General features: G+C 44.0%; 1 protein-coding gene across 3 annotated transcripts in view; it reads right to left on the reverse strand.

The window, feature by feature from the left end:
• Positions 1–12558: 12558 nt before the first annotated feature.
• Positions 12559–26099, reverse strand: part of LOC119656610 (LIM domain only protein 3) — a 315382-nt gene continuing 301841 nt past the window's right edge. For all 3 annotated transcript variants that reach the window (XM_038063047.1, XM_038063049.1, XM_038063048.1), the window contains one exon: positions 12559–13959. In XM_038063047.1, the coding sequence (XP_037918975.1) occupies positions 13629–13959 (331 nt within the window). In that variant the 3' untranslated portion in view covers positions 12559–13628. The remainder of the gene's footprint in view (positions 13960–26099) is intronic.

Here is a 26099-nt window from a genome sequence, read left to right on the forward strand (position 1 = left end):
TTAGAACTAACGTTCTAAGGCGTAATCCCCTACATGAATCTCAACACCCTTACCAGGCAGGACGGTCAACTGAAACTGATCTGTATCAGCTGACGGATGTACTACGGAATGTCATAGAAACAAAAGAAATTGCACTGGGTGCGTTTCTGGATATCGAAAGAGCATTCGTGTTATCGAATCGCATTCAGAGATACAAGATGCCCTGAGCTGCGAGGGAGTGGGAAACACCCTGGCATTCTGGATCGGCAAAATGCTAGAGAGTAGGCAAACAGAAGTATCGATAGGTACAAATTCTGTTGTCATGAATACTACTCAAGGTTGTCCACAGGGCCGGGTACTATCGCCGGTTATATGAAGTATGGTAGCGTACGAACTCCTGGACGTGCTAACAAATACTGGAATACAGGTCCAGGGTTAATCTTTAGGGACAAATGTAAGGATACCCTATGTGATAAAATTCAAACTTGACTAAGAGTTACTAGTGCTTGGTGCCGGAATGGCTCAAAAACAGATGAGGAGCCGAGATCTGGAGCCGGAGCCTACCTCTCGAATAAAAACGAGAAGTGGGCTTTTCCTTTAGGACAATATGCAACGGTTTTTCAAGCCGAAGTTTATGCGATCCTAAGGTTGGCAAACTGGGTGATTGACGAGCGGTTGAAGGGCAGGCGCATCGCAATCTGCAGTGACAGTCAAGCTGCACTGAGGGCATTGAGTAGTCCTTTGATCACCTTGAAAATCGTTCAGGAATGCAGAAACCGTTTGAACTCTATGTCTAGATTCAATACGGTGGAACTACTCTGGGTACCTGTTCACTGTGGCATAGAGGGAAATGACATCTCAGACGCTTTAGAGAAAGAGGGGTCAACCTCCCCTATGCCGGGACCGGAGCCAGCAATTGGAGTATCGTCGATCGAGCAATTGGAGTATCGTCGATGCGTCAATAGGCGGGGCATTCACATAGGAAATGTTCCGTGGATTCCGCTTCCTCATTACAGGAGGGACACGTATCATCTTCGGTAATTCCTATTCTGAACATATGCCCAGCTAGTGAATTATGGCCTGTCAGAATGCCCACAATACACCAGCAAGTCCTCCTGCTTTTCGACAGGATAAACTTTGAGATACGTATGTTCGGTTCTGACAGGAAAAGTTTGGTGTGTCGAGCAGCATTTAGGCTCTTCCACCTGTCATTATGGGAAACTTGTTCCCAGTTTTTGAAAACAGATTTAGCCAACGCTACTGATACTCCAATTGCGATCCGCCTGCCCTTCAACCGCTCGTCAATCACCCAGTTTGCCACCCTTAGGATCGCATAAACTTCGGCTTGAAAAACCGTTGCATATTGTCCCAAAGGAAAAACCCACTTCTCGTTTTTATTCGAGAGGTAGACTCCGGCTCCAGAACCCTCTTCTGTTTTTGAGCCATCCGTGTAGAAGACTTCCTTATATCCCTCCACGCATTCCTCTGGGTCTTCCCAGTCCTCTCTACGCTTCAGGGTAACTACGTATCTTCTACCAAACAGATGTATGGGGACACGAGAATCGGAAGGCATTGTAAGAACTGGATTCAGTCCTCCCAGTAACTCTTCCAATGCTCTGTGCCCCCCCACATCCGTTGTTTTCCCATAGATCTAATCGAATTAGCCTATGAGCTGCTCTCATTGCAGTGCTTTGAATAAATATATCCAGGGGCTGCAAATTGAGTAGTGCATTCAGAGCTGCGCCGGATGTCGTGCTCATGGCACCAGTGATACCCAGACAAACAGTTCTTTGCAGTGCAGCTAGTTTATGGTGAAAACCTTTTTGTCTCACTTTAACCCACCACACTACGGATGCATATACGAACATCGGCCTAATGATGGCAACGTATATCCACATTACCACATGAGGCCTGAGTCCCCATGTCGAGGCAAAGGTCTCTTAGCGACCGGTTACTAATAATAACTTAATGACAATACGTTTGAAACATTTTTTTTGAGGATCATGTATGCAAACTTAAACTTTGGGGGATCGAGCACTTAGATACTGTCAACTCTCCTGTTTTCCTTGCACTAAGATATACTTTCCCATCACAGCCCATGCCAGATGTATTAAGAATTGTCCAGAAATCTGCTCGTTGCAGTAGCACACATCTCCTCACAACAAAAGTATCAAAGTCTACTTTTTATTTAGGGGTTGAGGAGTCCTAAGTTCGCATCAACCTAATGCCGGACCGGGCCAAATGGAGAGCAACTTACGCCATTGTCTAGTTCCGGACAAGCTATGATCCGAACTGTGGACGGATTTACGTTGGATATAATTCGCACCCTTGTCGTGTTTTCCGAATTATAAAAGGGAGCGTATAGCACCTGCGAGCATCTGATGAGTTGCCTCTGCCCTGGTACGAAACCGTAGCCGCCTACATTCCTCTTTCTACTTTACATAATCTGACTTAAGGGACCTAACATTAGTAAAGCACAACTCTTTAATGTCACCTGACGAAATGGTTAAGGCGACATTAGAATTTGAGCTTTTCTCCGCATGCATACATACAAGTTTTCCTAATTATCCTACAATACTTACCACATCTGTCGTTTGATTTATACCACACCAAATGCACCAACTTCACTATGACTAAGAAGCTGAAAACAAATCGCCTCCCTTTGACCCCCTCCACATAATTCCATGCTCAAAGCGCCAACAATAGTTTTGATTAATTTCGAATATCCTTGGGGCTTCTTATAATTCGTGGTCGCACTACCACCTACAACTACATCCACTTATGATACATAAGTTTGCGCGTAGTTGAGCGTCTTTATTGTTATTGCTATTTTGTTATTGCCTTCTTCGATATCTCTTAATCTTTCCCGAAACTGATGATGTATGGCTTTTGTACTTTCTCTCCTCTTGTCCTGACTTTACCAAGCTTCCAGCATCGTTTGTTTCTTGACTTCTTGCCTGAACAAAACAAGGAGCAAGCGAGGACCAACTTTATCTTAATGCAAGATAAGAGATATATACCCTTATAACAGTTATAATGGAATTGTTTCCAACTTTTCGAATGACTTTATCGATATGCTTACGATTACTGTGTAAATGTTGATGTCCTGCAGGCATTTGGAAGGAGCTCTCGACGCCTCTTTAAGGAAGGGCTCGATTGCAAAATGGAGAGCAGAGATATCTTCTTTAGAGTTGTTCTTCTCTTTTTTCCTATGCTTTTGTTGAGTCCTACGTCAGGGACTTTTCTTTCATGACTAAGTAAATATCCTTAAAACGCTATTTGATAGTAGTATCTGCGATTACTCCCTTTAAGTTTTCCATAAATCATAGAAGAAGCGCGGAAGCTACTGTTTTCAGTAATGTGAAACTTAAATAGCACAGAAATAATTTTATGTTAATTGGACCCTATAAACCTGGGGATTGTCTAACCCAGGTTAAAAGTTTTGCCTTCGTTCAACAGGAGCCTCACCTTTTGCGTATTCTGAGCTGATTGTTGCAGCTGAGGAGCTACCTCTTAAGTATGCATAAAGGAAAACTTTTAATCCTTCAATTTGCAATATCTTGTCGAAGTTGCTTAAACAAGACGAAACCTATGACACCTCCTTTCGCTGTACAGGGGTTACCTCTCATAATGTGCATACTCAAATCCTCACTCGGAATACTTAGAAAGCGTATGCAGACTTGATATGAGGTAACAGCTTACTTTGATAAACTTCGGGGCACAATAAAGCCATTACGGAAAGGATTCCATGAGCTCACATCAGCATACACATAAGCAATACTTCAAGAAGGATATTCCATGCAGAGGTTTTAAGACTCGTAAATATTCAAGAAGTTCTCCTCCCCCAAGTCCTGGGGCTAATCCGTCCGAAAAGGTGAAAGTTTCCAAGACAAATTTTATGGAATTAGAATATAAGGATCTAGACCGCCTTTTGCTAATGATTAAATTATACAAGGACAATTTTACCAAGTATCATGGTAAGAAAATCCCATTTTCTATCACTCCCCCTCCCTCCTTCCTAGTCTCCACTGAATGAGCCAAGTCACAGAGTACACTTTGTGCTGTGAACTCCTGCTGGGCTCGGTACTTAGGGTTGCAAGGCTCAATGTGTCACTCGCGCTCTCTTCGTTCTAATCTTTATTAATTAATACACTTTAGGTAGTCGATTGCCGTCTAATGAATTCAAGAAAATGTTGGAAAAGATTGACGCCTCCAAGGACATGAGGGTTGAGTGAGTGGATCTTGCAGTATAAATGATAGAGTTGCTTTTAATAGGTGGGATTAGATTCGAGAAGTTTCGCATTTGAATTAAATATATCCATCTAAGAGGGCTTTCCAAGTGTGATTGTATTTTAATGGGTTGAGAGCAAATCTTTTGACTAAATTCTGTTTATGATTTACCGCGTTCATTGCCCTAATATGGAAAGGTAGCGGACGGAATGAGATAGGAAACAAGACAAAGGATCAGAAGAAACAGAAACAATAGAAAGAGTTCTCCTGGTTCTTTAATGAAATTATAAGGAAAACTAAATCATTTTTCCCCATTTTAAAGGAGTCCTTCATAGCTATTGTTTTACTAGTTTACATTTGATCTATCTAATAATCGGACCTAGGTGTATACAGATCTAATGGATAAAATATATGAATACTCAATTAGCAGAAGGTCCGCCTCAAAGAAGCCGAGTTAGCACTGTCGTGCACCGTTTGGATGCTACGAAACTCCTAAGACCATGGCTGCTCTGAGAAAAGCAAGTGTGAAGAGTCCAGCCAGCTCAAATCTTCACAACTAGGCCGCAGCACTCGCTAAGATCTCCCTAATGTCTCCAAAGAATTGTTTACCTAGCATCTGCAGCCTAGCTCTGGCTAGACCTTGGTAATCGCAAAAATGCGCCTAAAAGTTTCTCCCTCTCTCCCCAGCTTCTGATTTGTGAGTTGTAGGGTATGCCAAGTCTGGTGGCATTGCCCTCTATAATCCAATACTCCACACAAACCCCCGTAATCTTGTTTGTAGCTCTCGCGATCTTATAAGAGCACCAAAGTGCACCAAATCCTCGACTTAGTGCAAATGATGACCCTTCGCCATCTCTAGTCCGGGACTGATAAGTAGCAAATTCCACGCAAACAGTCGTCAACGGAACGCAAACTGTATTTCTTGACCAGAATCCGAGAGGAGGGTGACTTTGGGCGTGCCATTCAAAACAATTTTTGCAGAGGGGGGGGGGGGTGTCCGGGGACCCAAGACATCCTTTTATCGGAAGCTGATGGCGATGACGCTCTTACCTTCTGCAGAAGAAAAAGGGTGTGACAGATATCATTCATCACTTTCTTCCAATAAATACAGTAGGGCGATCTTGAGATACGCACGTCACGGTCCATCTATCTCTTGATTCTCTTTCCCAAGATTGCTGCCATGAATGCTCACTTTACTAGCGACAGTTTCCTAATTTCCCCTCGCCTTCCGTGATGTATATAAGCCTCTGCTCGCAGCATGGAGAGCGATTGGAATAACTCCCGCTGTCACCATTACAGCTGGCTCCGAGGCGGTACGATAGGCAGACGCAACTTGCAGAGTACCTCGTCTTTGTACTTCCCTTGAGCGCTTACGGTACCTTTCCTTACAGAGAGAATCAACTCATATTTCGGAACCGTAAAGGAGAACAAACTGAACCGCGCTCGTCAACAAGCCACCCTTGCTGGATAAAGGACCTCCGACATTGAACATCAGCCAGCAAATCGCTAACATTCTAGCCGCAGCTTTGTTTACGTGTTGTGAATCTACTCGAAGAAGCTCATCTTCGGCAACACCATAGTTCCATCAACCTGAATAGGGGGGACTGGGCGAACTCTCTCCTTGGTCAACACAACGACTTCAGTTTTCTCCAGAGCTAGGAAAAATCAATGTCCAGCCATTCATCTGTTTACTCACCGCATCACCATTCCCAGTGTGCGCTGAGCCTTTTCAACCCGTGCCGCAACATCGGCTTCTTATCAGACCAGATGCGATTCATCAGGCATCTTGAGTCGTAGAAGGCTATCGTATAAGGCATTCCAAAGGTCCGAACCGAGAAGAAATTAAGGCAAGGTTCTTTAAATAGTCCCTCAACATTCCCAACAAGTAGCCTAGAGTATAGACACGATTTTCCAGTGCCTCAAACATATCGCACCACCCCACAAAATTAAAGGCGCTTCTTACATCGAAGTTCACAAGGAGAACCACAAGCTGACAGTGGCAACTGTATGCCTCAGCCAGTTTTACCGCTTGGACTACTTCCACAATGGCATAAACTGTGGATCGCCTCGCTCTAAAACAATATTGTGTTGATGAGTAATCTTCCGTAGCACATATTGCATCAGTCAGTCGTGGCTTGATGAGCTCCTCAAGCAGCTTCCCCGGTGTGTCGAACATACTGAGCAAACGATATGCTGACGGCGCTTCTGGGTTGCATTTGCCCTTGCTTATCAGCCGCTGTCAAACATGTAGCTTTTATTTATATACGCTGGGAATACCCCTCCGGTCCTGGCGCTTTTGTATCCTTTATGGACAGAATCTCCACCTATAGTTCCTTTGCAGTGAAGAGTGGGCATTCCTCAGTGCTCACTCCTTCATCGACAGCGTCAGTTTGGATGGAGTAAACAGAAAAAATGGCCTCCTCGATTTTTTTTCATCTTCGCTGGTTCCATAGAACAGGGCGACCCATGGGTACCGAGTTTTTTAGAAACCAGCTTATACCCAAGGCATCAAAGCTCTCTGTTTACGTCGTTGATTGGCTCCTGCCAACAGCGTGCGTTCTGATTTCGTGGCGCAGTTCCATTTTCAGACTCTTCTACTGTGCGATTCTAAGCGTCACCTCGTCTTGGCCCCTTTCAGGTTGAGTAATCCGCGGAAGTCTGATGCGATTTCAGTCATCGATGAATTCTGAAAAGAAAACCCACCTGATAACAAACAAATGCACGAATCGAAAATTCGGGAGACAAAAAATCTACTTCAAGCGTAAGCGATTGGACGAATTCCACGATAAACGATTCTAGAAAAACGACGAAATTTTGAAATGCCGGAATTCACCATTTTATATCAAACATTTATTCTAGTTTCTTTTTTAAATACTGATTTAATTGAAGCATAGATCTAATGTGCCATTTTTGGGACACAACTTCAATTTATTTGAAAAATATGCTTAAATCAATACAAATTGACTGCTATCACTGTACTTTCGAGCCACGTTATCGGAAGACTTCAATCCAATCCCACCAGCATTGATCAGCTGTCCCCCACAAACAGGTCCCCATCCCGCTACGCTCACCTTGAACTCCGATTGAACTCCAAGAGTTGATATTGCAACAACATGCGCGTGTGCCTACGGATACGGCAAATCATTCCCCTCTGTCAAAATCAATTCGCCCGAATGCATTCAATAATGTGCAATCGGGCCGAGGAATCCACGACAGATCACAGCTTCACTCACGAGATTGAAGTTAATAACCAATTGGCTTTCCTAGATTTGACAATCAAACGTCAAAACGGGCAATTTACTTTTCTATTTTCAGGAAACCGACCAGCACTCAACGTACAATCCCGGCCACTTCGTTCCACAGCTACCAGCACAAAATGGCTGCTTATGGCACTATGATCCACCGCCTCCTAACAATTCCTCTCACAAAGGAAGACTACCGGAGCGAAAAACTCTACATCTTGGACACGGCTATGAAGAACGGGTACCCCAGCGCCACCATAGAAACAATGATTAAGAAACACACCCGAAGGTTAGAACGTAGTAATCTTACTACACTCTATAGCCAACAATTACCCTTAACTGCTCAAAAAAGATCAAGTGTCACCTTCTCAAATCTGTCCAAACACATACAAAGGACATTGAAAAGGTTTGACATACAGCTGGTAGGATCAAGCCGTATCTACCAGCTAAAATCCCAGCTGGCGGGGGAAAAAGATCGAAAAACGGTAGAAGAGATGAGCGGCATTTATAAAATCGCCTGCTCAGATTGTCCGAAGGTGTATATCGGGCAAACAAAAACTTTAGCCTTATCATTTTACGGTATACACCTACCGACTCATAGCAAAGCTTAATGCCTTGCGAGGATGCAGTCCTTATAGCTTGGAGGAAGCTGTTCTCACTGCTCAGTATCGTAACCGGATAGATAAAGTCGTCATACAAAACCCATCCATCGGCTTCGATAGCCTTGGCTGCAAATGAAGGCCTAACCGTTGCCTGCCGAGCCCACTTTGCTGCCTTTTGTGTCGAAGAGTTGGGATCATCCGAAGACCGCTACCGCTTCGGTTTCCCCTTAGCCGCAGGTGACCCGAACGATCCTTTCCCCTCAACCTTGGCACAACCCTTGGGTTGTGATTTGCCCGAAAGCGGTTTTCCCGAAGGCTGTTTGCTGTCCGTAGACAGGTGCTTACCCATGGGCAAGCCTCAGCAGGTGGTGCCGATTGGAGCCTGGGGTCAGGAGTGCTGACAGAAGGGGCCTGCTTCGGCTTGGCCGTTAAGGATTGGGTCCCAATTATATTGCTTCCCACCTGACTAAATGTGGAATCTGAGCCTAGGGTCGCCCCTTCACTTGGGGTTGGATCGTCACGATCGAGGTTTAATTGTGTTTGTTTAACAGGTTTATGTTTTTGTTTTTTTGTTTTTTTCATAATTGGCTGCCACGACCTCAGTTTTATCGGGGAAAGTAGGTCAATCTCGGCAGAGCCCCTTTTTGCCGAGAGAAGGCTAGTTGAAACTGGGAGTCGCCTGGTACCCAGAGTTCACCGTTTACGGCCACATCTGAACCCCTGTGACCATTGAACCCTCGGCACGGTAATCACACCCTGGCTTGGGGTTTTGATTACCGCTTGGCTTCAGATGTCACCTCCCGTTTCCTTGTAATGATATGGGTGGAACTAGGAGATCAGGTCGATCATCCTTAGTGGCCGATAACGACCTAGAGGGCAGAGCTATCCCAAAAATCTAAACAAGTTGGCTAAATTGACCGTGAAGGTCTGCCCACAAAGATTGAAGCTCTATCAAAGTGCTCGGTCGACACGTTCTTGCACGCCTCTGTGCTAGCCAGGCTCGGGAATGTGGGGGGGGGGTCCTTTGAGCGCTTTGATCCCTCACGCTTCATTACTAAAAACCAACGTGTCTTTTCCGATGCGTGGGTCCGCACCGGATTTTAAATTCGAGTTGACAACGAATTTCGCGACGACCTATCGATGGACAAACAGAACGCGAGCTAAATTGGAAAATAGAAAAAAAAACCGGCTCGACCGCGCGCGTGGAGCCGTAAGTCTCCGGACCCGAGTGCCACGATCAAGGAGGGGAAGATCCACGACGGATCACCGTCTCAATTGCTGTCTCTTCCGCCTCAGATCTTATATGAGGCGCGGCCTCTGAGGTACCCACCCTTCCTCGACATCCTCAGGCCAGTTATTCATTTAGAAGATGTCCCTTTAATAGCAATTCTGCGGGAGTAAAGAGGAACGAAGGAGAGGAAGTCCTCAAACTACGTTAAGAGGCCGCGCCTCATATAAGATCTGAGGCGGAAGAGACAGCAGTTGAGACGGTGATCCGTCGTGGATCTTCCCCTCCTTGATCGCGGCACTCGGGTCCGGAGACTTACGGCACCACGCGCGCGGTCGAGCCGGTTTTTTTCTTTTTTTTCTTTTCTTCTTTCTAATTTCCAACATTAGCTCGCGTTCTGGTTTTCATTCGATAGGCCGTCGCGAAGTCCTACTTAGAGTTGAATTTAAAATCCGGTGCGGACCCACGCATCGGAAAAGGCACGTTGTTTTGAGTAATGAAGCGTGAGGGATCAAAGCGCTCAAAGGACCCCCCCCACATTCCCGAGCCTGGCTAGCACAGAGGCGTGCAAGAACGTGTCGACCGAGCACTTTGATAGAGCTTCAATCTTTGTGGGCGGACCTTCACGGTCAATTTTGCCAATTTGTTTAGATTTTTGGGATAGCTCTGCCCTCTAGGTCGTTATCGGCCACTCAGGATGATCGGCCTGATCTCCTATCTCCACTCTTATCATTACAAATGGCGCCCAACGTGGGACCCAAACCTACGACCCTGAGATTAAGAGTCTCATGCTCTACCGACTGAGCTAGTCGTTTGTTGTGTTCGTCTTGAGATACGTCTCGTAGGTGATTGCCTCCCAGAAGCCTCTGGATCTACGGGCCTTTGCGGCTATAAGCTGAAAGGTATTGCCGTCCGAGCTTCTGAGGAGTGTCCTTCCCTACCTTTATGTGAAATGGCTATCTCTTCGTTTCGGAATTTTGAAGAAAATTAAATATTCTTTCTTCTTCGTAGGGAAGAAGTGACGGGTGAGATGGATCCTTGACGGAATACGGAGGTAGTCGGCTATATGCTGTGCCGTTCCGTCCTCAATGATTCATTTTCACTTTGTTCTCTGACTCCAGACGAGGAAGATTGAATTCTCGCGATCCTTTTTTTTTTTGCTAGTTCTTTTATTTAATATTCTGCGACGGGGAGCAACTCGATTGTTGTCTCTTCATGAAGAAAAATACTGTGTGTGGAGGTTTTCGACACACAGATGAAAAAAAAAATTTATGAGGTTGGGATGGCTTTTTGGTCATCCGGAAGTTCTGCGGGGGTTGAATATGGAGTGAACATTTGGAGAGAGAGGAGTCCTCGTAATACATACTTTTTTCTTTCTTCTTATTCAACTCTTATCATTACATCCTGTAGGATCTTCCTTGCTGAGCTCCCTCACCACCATAAGGTAGATAATCGTCGAGGGAGTTAAAGAGCTCTGCTCAGAAGCGGACGTAAACCCGTGAAGAATGCTTATAGAATCGTGAAGGAACGATTCAGAGGCCGTTCATCTCCGTAGATCACGTGTTCTACCCTCTTGCTTATGCCCCCAACAAGAGGAGGGCACTGAAACATTCCAGCCACCTCTGAATGTGACGGCAATTCCACCAGTCACCGGAGACGATCTGCTGGAGATTTGCGGTAGAGTTGGAGACAATAAAGCCCCGGAAGTTGGTACTTCTGCATAAACCTGGTAAACCTCCAGATGAAGCGTGAAAATATGAGAGCGAGTAATCAATAATAGAGTTCTTGCAGCTGTTGAGAGCCAAGGAAGCCTTTCAGATCGACAGTATGGGTTCCGTAAAGCCAGATCAACCATTAATGTCATCAAATTGGTTACTAGCTTGGCCGAAAATGCAATTCATGGAAAGGGCAGTACCAGCAAAGATTGCGTGGTAGTAACCCTGGACGTGAAAAATGCATTCAGTTCGGCTGATTGGAATCTAATACGGAAATCTATAGCGAAGATTGGTATCCCCGCCAGTACCGCTGCTATCATCGATAGTTATTTAGCTGAAAGGAGACTCTGGTATGTTACCCATGTACCCAAGAGTACTTTGTTTCCGCGGGTGTCCCGCAGGACTTCGTATTGGGCCCACTACTGTGAAACACCATTTACAACAATGTACTTAATCTTCCCCTTCCGGAGGAAGCCACGGTGGTGGCATCTCGAAATGCTGAGTTATACTCAGGTGAGGCAATCAGTGGTGTTAAGGGTTGCCTAGACTGCGGAGGAAAAAATGGAAGCGGTCCCCATCACCAAGCGCTGAAAGAGAAATTACGCCTGTATTAGAGTAGGGAATCATATCATCACTTCCAAGTCGAACATCAATACTTTCAAAAGAAAAAGGCAGATAGACAGACAGTCAGACAGTAAACCGATTTTAATAAGGTTTTATTTTACACAAAACCTTAAAAAGGCCACCTTAAAACAGTCCATGCCTTCCGGGTGAAAATCCCGCTTGCATGCAAATGAATCTTCCCATCAGCTCGTTGCAGGGTAAAGCGAACAACTACAGGCTCTGCTTTAGTTTCATTACCAACATACTCGATACGAATCCTGAATGAAACACAACAGATAATTTTAATAAATATTTTATTTTTCCTTTGGTATTTTATAAACCATTTCTTCTCGTCTTTTCATTTATTTGGTTACACTTTTACAATAGTCGATGAAATGTCATCACTTCAAATTTTTTTCTGTATTCTGTATTCATATTTTATCCTATTTTCATCTTATGTATTGGATATTTTCCATGCAGATGTTTCCAACAAACTTATAAGGATATAATCTCATGAGGACTCATCGTCATTTTACAATACATAATGTACATTTATATAAATATTTAAATAATAACTTTTCTCAAGGTATCATGGAAGTGTAGAATTTAAAAAACAATATCATTAGGTATTACGGTATTACGTAAATGCTAAATTACATTTTATTGTTATTTACTCGCGTACTTTACCCATACGTTTATGTACAAATTTTATTATCTTAGATCAGCCCATTGAAATCTTCACGATTTCATACAAACTTTTCAAAATGGATTCTTGCGGAAAATGTTCAAAAAAAGGAGGAAGAAGGGATTTGAAAATCAACTGAATTATTATTAAAAATTTTTAGGAGGGATTCAACTGAATTGTAAAGTAAACTTTTTGATCTGAAACAACTCAGGCTCCAAAAACGAATTACTCCCTGGAACTGGTACCTGAGGAACCGAATCCAGGTGGCATCGTGCTGACTGAACAAACATTTATTGTACAATTATCAAAATGTCCACTTTTTGCCTTAATTTACTTAAAAAATAATTAACGACTATTTACAAATCATCCATATCTGGTCTTTGTTCCATTTCTCAATAATAACTATTATTGAAAGAAAGCAATTAAAATAAATTGCATAATTCCTCTCTCAATCGGAATTAAATAAAATTAAATTATTGTTCAACATGGAAACAATATATTTTACAGAATTCAATATACAAATAGGACTACAAAGTATTCACACATTATTCGGTGGGCGACTAAAATACATTTCGATAATTTACATTTTGGAAACTATTTTGTTACTGTCAAGGACCTTACTAAACGTACAAATCTTTTGGCACAATTTTCATTTGTAGGGGTTGAACTGAGAACTAAAAGCAAATTTAAGGCTCTTCTAAGTAATCTCAACTGAAAGAATGATAGTTTCGGTGAAAGATAAAACAATCTTTAACGCTTAAAAATGTAATAATGTTGAAGGAAAGATAGTAACTTCTGAAAGTCAATTTCCACTGTGAAAAATAATCACTGGCATTCATTTTTGTGGCCAATCATTACCTTAAAGCCTCCTTAAAATTGCACTAAAGAAAAAAACTAGATGCTTGCAAGCAAAAGATGAGAAAATCTGACGAAACCAATGGTTATTCAACGGAGGGACGAAATCAACTGATGGCTAATTTATTTCGTTGTTTTTAATTAAGAAAATTAGTTTTTTTTGGTTTACTTAGCAAGAATTTTCAGAAACTTGAAACTTGATTTAGATACAATGAAAGATACTTAGATGGTTGTACACGAATAATTCGTTGCTTTTCACGGAATGGGTTAGATATCGGTTCAGCATGTTTCAGGATACATCCAAGGACAAATACCATCGCAAAAAAATAACTAAAATAAATAAAATTGAGCATTTTTCCTTTCCATCATTGTTGCAGTAAGTTCCGTCTCCCATTCGCAGTTATTAACCGTCGTCATGTTGGCTAAATCGTTTCTCCTCATCCTTTTGCGCGTGTTACTGCTTTGTTTCACGCGCCCCCATTGTCTATTTTAACTCGAAGCTCCTAAGGAACTTTTCATGTGGGTTGGGGTTCCAAAAGGTCCACCAGTACCAGCGGTCTGTGGCCCATTGTTATTGTGATCACCAGGGGTCCGTTGTCCACCCTGACCACCAGCGCCTCCGCCACCAGATTGTGGTCCACCACCACCACCTGCACCACCGCCCAACAAACCGATTGGGGGAGAATTCTGGGCTAACGAATTCGCTTGACGCTTCATCATCGGATGATTGGCCATTGATGCAAAAACAAGACGTTCCTCATAGTCGTATTCGCAAAGAATTTTATTATCACATAAGTAAAAACGATCGCCAACGCAAAATCTGAAAGAGAGAAGAAGGGGAAAGTTGAATTTAGTCACGTCAACATTTATCCTTTTGAATAATTCTATATCGGAGGAGCGAGGTATTTTCTTATTTTAAAACAATGCTAATAATTTGAAAATTTAGCCTAACAAGGAGGAAATTGTCATCGCGGCAAGGTGTCGACAGCCTCCAGAGGAAGAGGGTATTATTGCCGCTAGACTGTCGCTAGACATCGCGACCCGTCAACAAATTTGTTGGTACCCTGTACTGACAAACCTTCATAATGAAGTTCCCTTTCCATTGAGGAACTACAACGCTTTTCAAAATAGACATTAATTCTTCCAGGTAATTAGTACGACCCTAAGCACCGCAACACCATGAGACGACCCTATCCAAGGAATCAACGACGCTGCTGAAGAAAACTTAAGGTCGGAATTACCCATACCACCCGACGACAAAACCAACGAGACTATGATTCATCACAGCTATCCATGCAGAGTCCAGTGAACTCTCCGAAATGCCAACTACGTTGCAGCAGTACTCCGAAAAATTAGGACCAGCGCATTCAAATCGAGCTACTAACAAAAATGATTGGCGAACTTAGGAACGCCAGAGATGAGTTTTTCTTCTCTACGCGGGCCAAGATGTGCTATGACTTCGTCACCCCGTCCATCGTAGGAGGAGCGGCAAGTGAGTCAAAGAAATCACCTGGCCCGGAAAAGATGTACCTGGAGGTCGTCAAAGAAGAACAATAAGGAAACCTGTTCAAATTCGATTGCCAGCGGTAAAAGAACAAAAAACAACTGGTTGGTCAGTGAATTTCCAGCTTCTAGTACCACAAAGCCTAAAAAGGAGAAATTCCTTCAAATGCGGCCTTCAATATTAGTGTCCTGAAGCTACTGAAATTGCTGAAGACGACCACGGAATGATTGAATCCTCGTTTTTAAAAAATTCACAGGAGACCACACCAGAATTTTTTTGTTCATCAAAGAGCAAGGGCTTAACCCCACTATAAGGACCCCTGCCCGATTCCTTAGAATTCAGTCCATAATTATCAGTAACGTCCACGAAAGTATTGATCATCAAAGAGCGAGGGCTTAACGCCGCTATAAGGACCCCTGCCCTATTCTTTAGGATTCAGTACATAATTATCAGTGACCTCCACGAAAGTATTGATCCTGAAGGAATTATGGTCAAACTCACCTAACAATTCCCACTTATGAAACTTCGCTTGGTTGCAAATTTTGTAACTGGGAAGCAGGCTCTAAACAAGGAAATTCTCTTTGGTCCCGATCAAATCTCAATCTGCTCTTTTTCTAGCCACCTTTGAGGCCTCACAAAAAGGTCAGTGAACTTTTCAAGGTAAAGTACATCCTTCACCAAAAGACTACTCTCGAAAAACTGAAACCAGTGGGGCAAGTACAGTGTCATAACTTCCAAACCTTCGTGCATATCGTCCAAAATTTTTCAATAGTACACTCATGTGTCAAGTATACATAGTATACCCATAAGTTCTGTCAGTCGATCCGTATAGCGAGAAATGTTAGGCCGCCGAAACTGGTAACACTGCACCCGGAGAGTACCTAACTACACCCCACTTCCATCAGACTTTCAGGTTCCGAGGGTCAGTAGCGCATGAATGACAACACGATGAAGTTCGGTAACTACGAAAAAAGAATCGCGATTATTACGTTACACAAATGTGGGAATACGCCGAAAAAGATTCATAGTTTGTTACAAAACCTGCCGATAAACGAACGATTCGTTTTTAGGACATTAGCTCGATACCACGAAACAGCTGATGTGGTTGTGACAGGCCGCGGGAGAGGCGCCCGCGCTTCGTACGTCGCCCGAATGTCGTGCATGCTGTGCGTAAATGTGTTCGTCGCAATCCCCTCCGCAAGCAGAAACGAATGTCGGCGGAAATGGGCTTTTTAATTCAAAGTATGAGTCGTACTTTACGAGAAGATCTCGGTCTCGGTGCATATGCATATGTTAACGCCAAAACTGAAGGAAATACGGCGAACTGCGTGTGCTGCTCTTCTGCAACAATTTCCCGGTAAAAAATATCGCAAAATTCTATATTCTAATGAAAAAATTTTTATCATCGAGGAAAAATTCGACCGACAAAATGATCGAGTTTATGCTCACAATTGTTATGAAGCCAAAGAAAATGCTCCGCGAGTCCAACGTCGTCACCATCCGAATTCTGTCATGGTGTGGTGAGGCGTCTCATATCACGGACTAACTGATATTCATTTTTTGCTGAGGATGCTGAGAGTCCTAAGTCCACACCCACTTGGTGACGGACCGGACCACTTGAGAAGCAACTTACTTCCTTTTTTGTAGTCCACGGACTCCTCTTTTTTGGGTTAAACACCCAAGTTTTCAAAAAAGAACGAAAAAGTTGACTGACGTCCGTCCAGGACAAGGGTGAGGCAGTGTCTGATGAGTTACATCTCCCCTCTTTCGTTCTTAACTGATATTCATTTCTGCGACGCCGGCGTCAAAACCAATGCAAGCGTGTACGAAAAAATGTTGGAGGATGTAGTCGCGCCATTGCATCTCTATTCACTGGAAAGCCGTGGTACTTCCAGCAGGACTCGCCCCCCACTCAGAAAGCCAGGATAATTCAGCAGTGGTTAGCGGCGCATATTTCTGACTTCATATTCGCGGATGAATGAGCCTCAGGCAGCCCAGATTTGAATCCTCTAGACTACAGCCTTTGAGGTCAGTTAGAGGAGGCTGCGTACGTTCGAACTTACACCGAAAAAGGCCACTAATACCGTGCATGAAGCGATCGCCTATATAACTGCAATCGGCGGCCATTTTTCGTTTGGAAGCTCTACGTTCCCCTTTTTCTAATGGTGTACTTTTCGATTGATTTGTTTTACTACTTCGTGAGAAATAAAGATTAGTTTGACTGACAGAACTTATGGCTAGTATGTACAAAGAGCCGTTCGCGTAGGGAATGCCCAAGCCCAAGACGGAAATTCAACATTAAGGCAACTGTGGAGACACTCGGCACCCTGCGAGCTATCGCGGATGCCAATCATATAAAGAAATGGTAGAAAAGGCGGCAACTTCATTCCGTTACATGTCATGCAATCGAATGGTGATCGTTGGGAGCTTCTTCTTAACGAACAGCTGCAGACGGAGAAAGATGAAGGCGAGTCTCTCGCGTCTAAAGATGGGACAAATTGTACCAACTGGTCCTCCAGGTTGGGGGTTGTCTAAGGCTGATAACCCTACACGGAAAACAACTTGTTACAAACCCACAATAGGAGTCTCGGACTGGACTGATAACACAACGACGTATCCGGCAACGAAAACGGAGTAATGATTTGCGCATTTCCTCATGGAACGTGCGCTTCTTATACAGAGATGGAGTTGCCAAGCAGCTAACTGATACCCTGTACCAATATAGGGCTGATGAAACAGCGTTGCAGGAGATGCGTTGGATAGGGACCGGTTTCCTGGAGAAGAGTCGCTAAACCATATATTATAGCCGCCATCCAGTATGTGCTGGGAGTGGGTTTCTTAGTCAGTCAAAAAATGAACCCTGCCAAAGGCTATGCACTCTGCGCTTGCGAGGCAAATTTAGAAATATAAGCCTCATTAACGTTCACGCCTCTACAGAGGAGGCTGCAGAGTCGGAGGGAGTTGAGCGGACCCCCGACCATGGTATCAAAATCATACTTGGAAATTTCAACAGTGAAGTAGGGACAGAGCCTGTATTCAAACGATACGTTAGTTTACATACGAATATCAATAATAAAGGACTGCGGATTATTCAGTTAGCATTATCGCACGAAATGATTGTTGGAAGTAACTGGTTTGCGCGGAAACCGGTCCACAAATAAACATAGGCCTCTCCAGAAGGGTCTACTTTCAACCAAATTGACCACGTGCTGATTGAATGCCGCCACCTCTCAGCTTTGATGAATGTCACAACATATAAGGGGGCCAATATAGACTCGGGTCACTATTTCCTTGGCATGGTGGTCCGGGCCCGAATTACAATACCAACTACAATCCCCTCTAACAACCAGGTGAGAGTTAACACTGAAACCATTCACAACAGAGCCCTCCGTAACACGGTTAAAGGGGAAATGGATGCCGCAATAACCGCAGCTAACAGATGCCCTGGAGATGAAGCATCAACAAATGATCTTCACAACCACCTGAAGAACATTATCATTGATAAGGCCACGAACATTCTTGGCCCCAGCCGCAAAAAAAAAGTCGGGTCGGCTGGTTTGACGATGAATGTAAGCTATCAGCCGAACGGAAGAATGCTGCACACCGTGTAATGTTGCATTCTCAAAGAACGTGGGCAGACACACGCAGGAACCTACCAAGAACTCCGTTGAGCAGAGAAACAACTTCACAGACGGAAGAAGGAAGCCTGGGAGAACCAACAAGTCTGGGAACTCGGAAACTACAGGAAGCAACCGCACCAGGCCCCCAAGTTTCACCAACAAATCAGCAGGATGAAACCTTGTACGCCCCGATGCTCATCCTGCCGAGGCAAAGAGGGAAATCTGATTTAAGATAGAATGGGCATATTGGAAAGATGGGTTGGGTATTTTCATGAATTGCTCAATAACCAAAATATCGGCGAATTGGCGGTCCCACCGACTGAAGACGATGGACAAATGCTGGCACCACCGAGCATAGAAGAAACAATCCGTGCAATTCATCGGCTTAGAAATCATAAGCCACCAGGTGCCGATGGAATTACAGCCGAATTGGTTAAATATGAAGGCTTTCAATTACACCAAGCGGTTGATCATCTTGCTAAGTCGGATAGCCACATACGCACGGAATATCATTGGTCCATACCAAAGAGACTTCACTCCAGACAGACCAGCAACAGATCACATTTTCTCTCTGCGCCAAGCGATGGAAAAACTGTTGAAATATGGCCACCAATTGCAAAATCTTTTCATCGACTTTAAGGACGCCTATGATAGCATAACCAGGGTAAAACTGTACACGGCCATGAGAGAATTCGGTATCCCAACGAAATTGATAAGACTGACTAGGCTGATCCTGACTAATGTGCGAGGCCAGATGAAAGCAGCAGGATCACTCTCGAGAAAATTCAACATCAACAACGGTCTAAGACAAGGGGATGCCCTGGTATACGTCCTCTTCAACCTGCGTTAATGCAAGAGTCACCACCCTCTTCAAGCCCACCCAACTACTGGTCTATGCTGACGATATCAACATCATAGGAAGAACGACTTGAGCAATTCTGGATCTCTTTCCCAATTCAGATCCAAGCGCTGATTAAGGCGACCTTAGTCACCAAAATATGCAAATTTGCAAACAATATAAACTTTCAGTAAAGAAGGAAACGGTTTTTCGGGTTTCTATTTTTAGATCTAAATAACCCGCCAGAGTACATTATTGAAACGGATCAAGTTGCCGACCATGTCTCAAAAGATGGACAAAAAACCTGCCCGCCTGCAAGAACTTGGAGGCGGAACGATGAACGTAAGGAAGTGGTTGTGTTGCAGTATAGCGTATGACACTACAAAAGGAGTCGTTCCCAGAGAGCGGTAAAAGATCATGATCACTAAGTTTCGTAGGGCCAGTTGAAGTGCAATGCCAAGCACCAGCAACAATGGCGCGTAGGTGTGACTGACGCAATATGCACCATATAGGGATTCAAACACATAATATAAATATAATAATAATCGTTAGTGCGACAATTTACTAGGGTCTGGGCCTTGAAATGTGTTAGAGCACATCATTCAAACATGACAGTACACTTCAAGACTACGATACAGTGTAGGACGCAATGTGGTCAGCCTGATTTAACTGAGGAACTCATTCCCAACTAAGTCGGCTGGTATCCGACGTCCAGTCACGATACAAATCCTTCAGCCACCAATGGGAACCACGACTTTCCACTGCGATAGCTCGGCAGTCTAGCCATTAAGCCAGCCAAACACATTTTGAATTAACAACTGCTTAACTAACCGACTTCGACGAGTGGTCATCTTTTATCCTCTAGAGTTAATTATAAAATAGATTACTAACATAGGACACAATACTAGAAAATTTGATTGAAATCCTTCAGATTTCAGGCACTGAAGAAGGGAACAATTGGCTCCCGCAATATCATCTATCATCCGCGTCCTTAATCAAAAAATAATCTTTCCGTTTTATTGAGGTATTTTCATACCTGAGGCGTTCGATTTTAAGAGCTCAATGAAGAGAAAATGATTCCTTTCGCCATTTTAATCATTGGTAAGAGCTTTAGCCTAGCTTAGGCTCAAACTATTAGTGGTTTCACTTGGATATAATTCGCAGTCTTGCCGTGTTTTTGCGAAAATATAAAGGAGCGTTTTCCACCTGTTGTCACTTTCGGTGGCCGCGACACCTGTGGCGGAACGGTCGTCCTTATCTCCGACAAATTCCTAGTCACCCAAATCCACCCACCTCTGAACACCTTCAAATCCATCGAAATCTCACTGATCTCCTTCGAATCCCAATCAACCTCGGTCTTCGTTGCCTCTGTATACTGTCCCAACCAATCCCTCGACACCCACGACTTTCTCCGCATCAAATCCTTCTGCGCGTCCCTACACCGCTCTCCCGGTAAACAATTTTCCCTGATCATAGGTGGAGACCTCAACGCCAGACACCCGTCCTGATTCGATGCACGGTCGAACCACAACGGGGATCAGCTCCACCTGTTCTTCACAACCTCAAATCCCAACATCAACCTAGCCCATTTCAGTCCGGCACTCTCGACCTTCAACAAACCACACTACCATTCCTACCTAGACCACTTCCTGATTACCAGCAACCTGGCTGTCATTCCCAACTCTAACACCTTCCCCTTCCTCGAAAAGGTCCTCGGCATCAGCGATCACGATGCCGTAATCCTCAACATAAAACTCCCAGACAGAGTCATTCGGTCCACCCCACCCTCAGTTCCTGACTTCCAGCGTGCAAACTGGAAACATATCAACCTGGCCCTCAAAACCAAACTTCAGCCTCTCCTACTCCCATCCAACCGTACAGTTCCTAATGAATCCATCGACCTGACAGTTGGTCAATACACCGAAGCAGTTCGGCAAGTATGCGATAAATTGATCCCTTCCCGTCCCTTAAATTACCGCAACCTAATCACCCTTCCCGACGATATCCTATCCGACATTCAATATAAAAAGACCCTCAGGCGGAGATTATTTAGGAATAGATACTCCCCGCAATCCTCTCACCTCCTCACCGAAATCCGCGAACTGGACAAGTCCATTCGCGACCGAATCCTCACCCTATATACCCAATATCTCCACAACCGCCTCTCCAACACTGAGCTGAACCCTGGTACATACATGGAACTCAGAAAGACCTGCCCGCGTTTGGGCAAATCAGTCCAACAAAACGCGATCCTTCCCCAAAACATCCCACCCACAGAAAAACTGAAAGTCCTCGCTGACCACTTCTTGCAAGTCCACCGTGAACCAAGTTTCGATAACGAGGTAAAGGGAAAGATCTCCCAACTCCTAGCCCACCCTTCCTACCTCATTCCCCAACCCACACAAAATCCCTTCACCGATGTCCTCGCCGACCCAAGTCAGCGAAAGAATATCCTCCCCATCCACTTTGTCAGTCCAGACTCCGTCAGGGCGGCCATTGCCGCCTCCAAAAACAAGAAATCGGTTGGGCTTGACAAAATCCCCTCCATCGTCCTTAAGAAATGCGCCCGAAGCATTGCCCCCATTATGTCCTCCATCATCAACCACTGCCTTATCAACGCCTACTTCCCAACAGATTGGAAGAGTGCTCGAATTGTTCCTATCCCCAAGAAAAGCCAAAACCCACTAAATCCCGATAGCTACAGGCCTATCTCAATCCTCTCATCCTCCGCCAAGATTTTCGAGCGGATCATCAAAGTCACTATCGACATCGAATCCCACAATTCCAATTCGCCAACCGCCCCTAACACTCAGTCGAGCATGCACTGCTCGTGCTCAAATCGGACGTCCTCCTCGGGCTCAACCGGAACGCTCCAACCATAGCCTGTCTCCTCGACATAAAGAAGGCTTTCGACTCCGTATGGCAATACGGACTCGCATACAAGCTTTCTGAAGTCCGCCAGTTCCATCCGCACCTCTGCAAGCTAATTCTCAGCTTTCTTGATGGGCGGAAATCCCAAGTCCAACTCCGTGAACACCTCTCCTCTCCATATTCTAGCCCGGCTGGCATCCCTAAGGGGTCAGTCCTCTCCACTACCCTCTTTTCCCTATTTACCGCAGACCTTCCTAAACCAACTCCACACCCAAATCCAATTCGAATCCTTCAATACGCGGATGATCTCATCCTCTACACCTCCACCAGAAACATCCCTGCCGGTGAAGCCCGCCTGAATTCCTATTTGGACGAGCTCTACCGGTATTTTACCCGCTGGAAACTGTCCACAAAAATGCGAAACCATCGTATTCCGTGGTACCGCTAGGATGACGCCGAAAATGAGGAACGACATTTCAACCCTATCCCTGAAGATCCACAACGACACCATCCCAACCGTCAAAAAAGTCACCTACCTTGGGGTGACAATCAATTCCCGCCTATCCCACGTCCCACATATCACAAAGGCACTCAACCGTGCAACAAGTGCCTTCAAATCCCTCTACCCAATCCTAAAATACACTAGCCCAACACCTCAGAAAGTCAAGCTGTTTTGCTACAATCAGCTTATCCGTCCCCGTCATGCCCTCAAATTCCTTGAAAAATCTATGTCACATTCAAATCCACTTATCTCCCAGGCCATGCAGATCGAGATCGTCACTTTCGGTCACGCTGCTCCCAGGGCAGAGGTGAGGCAACGTCTGATGAGAAATCTTTAGTCCCAATTTTTAAATGCTTGGGTGCTATGCCCCAAACGAGAGGTCTGTGGACCAAAAAACGTGGCAGTAAGTTGCTCTCCATTTGGCCCGGTCCAACATCAAGTGGATGTGGACTTAGGATCCCTCAATATCCTGACCAATCAACGGTAAGAGCGCATTTTGGTATGATTCACAGTGAAAGGTACTGACAAAATTTTAGAGCGATGGACGTATGTCATTTTTAAGACACATATTTGGCATCTATGCTCACAAGAAAGTCCTTTATCTTTCCCAATGAATAAATATTTTGAAAATATTATCTTCAGCTGTCACATGATGTTTTCACTCATTTTATCATCCATCTGCCATGAAACACATTCAATATCAAAATTTAAACAAAGAAATCGATTAAAAACTTCTCTCCTTATAAAATTTTCAAGAGACCGAACCGGTATCAATTAGGGTGGCTTTTTGATTTGCTGTAGGAAATTAAGACAAAAAAGCCGCCATAGCAGTCATTTCCATTGCGTTTCTCCCTATCATGCGCCGAAAAAGAAAGAAAAAAGTTATGAAGTTCAGTCGTCATTTTTTTTCTTTATTTTAATTCCTGTTTCAATTCATGTTTGCATTTGGCTATTTTATCCATCAAACTGATCCCCTCCCCCGACAATCATTGTATACCACTCAAATTTTTATGACGGCCTAAAGACAAAACAAGAGAAACCAAAAAAAAAATGCAAGTGAACCTGAGTCCCGCTTGGCAGTCGATCTGAAATGAAATCAAATTGCGAAAGTGCTTATTGGAAATGCATGAAATTGAAATCGGTTTATGGGTGACATTACAGCAATTCGGATGGCTGCTAGCTGGTGGGTGCATCCTGTTTGGCTTTCGCTCCGACCACTCAATCAAGGAACACAGTAAACGTTTTCTTGTTCGACTAGTTCAACGCTGAAGTGCCAGGACCAAGCACGAAAAAAAGGATTTCAGCAATTTCCGGTTGGGTGACGAGACAAACTAAGCTGGACCAGTCGAGAATGCTTTTTTTTTGAAGGTGAACGGGGAGAAATAATCACCTGAATTTCAAATCAATATACACGGAAACAATTGCAGGCTTGTAAGGGAGGCCGGGACGCGCATAGGATGTTTTCCATTTGGACGTACAGGAAGTGCTAAAAAATATATGAGAAAGGCACTAGTTTATTTTTCAAGTCCTTTGTTGAAGGTTTAATAAATAGATTGCCTATGAATAAGTCATGACACCATTTTTGCACTTTTGGGACATCCTGGATGGTACCTTGTCAACCCCAACCTTCACTCAGCCAAAATTATTCCTAGTTTTGTGTACCTTAAAGCCAAGGAGCGATTTGGTCTTGCGAGTTATGACCAAGGAAACATCTGCATGTACCAGGGATGAATGAGCCAAATATTGAAAATGAACAACCAAAGGACTAAAGGACAAAATCAGTGCAACACCACATTAATGCGAATCTAACCCTTTCCTTTCTTCCTATTTTTCGGTTGGCTAACCAAAAGGAAACCATACGCAACATGGGTTTCTGGGTTCTCCTGATATCCCCCAAATATCCGACCAAGGCTACCATTCATTAGAATCAGATGAAGATAGGCCAAAGCATGCATCTACCAATTTCTTCCAAAATCCTATATTACATAGTCCCGGAACCAATAAGGACATTTTTATTATAAAAATTGTACTCCCCGAAAACCAAATGTTGTTGGTTTCAATTTCTTTGCCTCCTCTCATCACCACATTGACTGCCACATGTCCACGCTTCCATCCAGGATCCTTTCATTCTGTAAACCAATTTTTGACTAACCGTTGACGGTAACATTCCGTTGTCGAAACGACTTCGGCAATTGAATTAATTTTTAAAAATTGATTACCTGTGAGGTGAGCATGTTTTTAATATGTGCATAAATACCATGAGGCCTGCTACCTACACACAGCTCTAGGATATGGATTTAAATGAAGCAATTTCCTGACCAATGATTCGGTCTAGTGAAGACAATTAGCTTGCGGGAATATGTCTCTGCTTGGGAACTGAATCGGAGTCTATTTTGCTCGTAGGGATATGATAAGAAAGTCGAATGTGAGGCAAGGATGCAGATACAAATGTGGGAATAATCAATAAATGAGTGGAAATATATTATTGCAGGGAAGCATGAGGGATGTATCACTTAGTTGAGAAGCAAAAGCCATCGCAGAAATTACAATATGATGACTTCAAAGTGGTATTGACAGAATTGAGAAGAATATTCAAAGATAATATATCGCCATCGTTTCTAGAGATAGAAGTTGTTCGAACATTTCTAAGTAACTCATTTCAATGGATATGCCCGAAATTCGACAGCTAATTAAGGTATCCCTGTAGTTGCCACTGTCCTGATAAATGACGTATAAGGAACTGAAGAATCAAAAGGGTCCATCCACCTTCGCAAGACAGACTGACAAAGTAGGATATAGCGTATGTCGGCGGGGTATTTAATTGGAATACAGTGACAGTCGCACAGTCGAAAGTTGACAGCAAATGACAGGCATAAACTCAGTCCCTCATGGCTACGGAGTCAAATATGACATCAACACACCAATCAGACATCGGCACCGGCTTCAACACTTTTTCATTCAGCAGGAGCCCGATCTCCACGACCGAGGTCCAAAACTTCGTCCGTGTAAAAAAGAAGAAACTCGCGTTATCCGCCAGACCCGATCGCCACTCAACGCATTCACCAGCAACACCAGCCAACCAGCATCTAAGGTATATAAGATCCCTCCCTCAGTGGTGGTCACCCCCCACACAAAAAATTCTCCGTCAATGAAGTCACACTAAAGAAATTTCTCCTCCACGAGCTCGCCTTAAAAAAAAGCGGGCCCCGAATCGCACCAAACTTCGTTAATACAAAAATGGAGATTGAACTGAAATCCGAATCTCAAACAAATTTATTGCACTCAACACTACCCTCCAGTGGACCACTATAAATTCATTGAAATCACATTCATATCCATTGAAACTGCCTCAATCGCAGTATATTTTCCGGGCATCTACTGTCCCAACCAAATTTTCGACTCCACTAACCTCTTTAACATCATCTTATTTTGCTCCTTCCAGCGACGTGGCCAAATCCTGGCCACTCATCATTGGCGGAGATCTGAATGCCAAACACCCTTCCTGGGTTGGCCAAAACCCAAACCACAATCGTCACCAATTCCACCGCTAATTCACCTCTCCTTCCTCTATCCGAAACATTTTCCACTTTAGTACCGCTAAAGCAACTTTCTTGCGCTCCAACTA

This window comes from Hermetia illucens, chromosome 5, assembly GCF_905115235.1.
Source record: "Hermetia illucens chromosome 5, iHerIll2.2.curated.20191125, whole genome shotgun sequence".
NCBI classification, from domain to species: domain Eukaryota; kingdom Metazoa; phylum Arthropoda; class Insecta; order Diptera; family Stratiomyidae; genus Hermetia; species Hermetia illucens.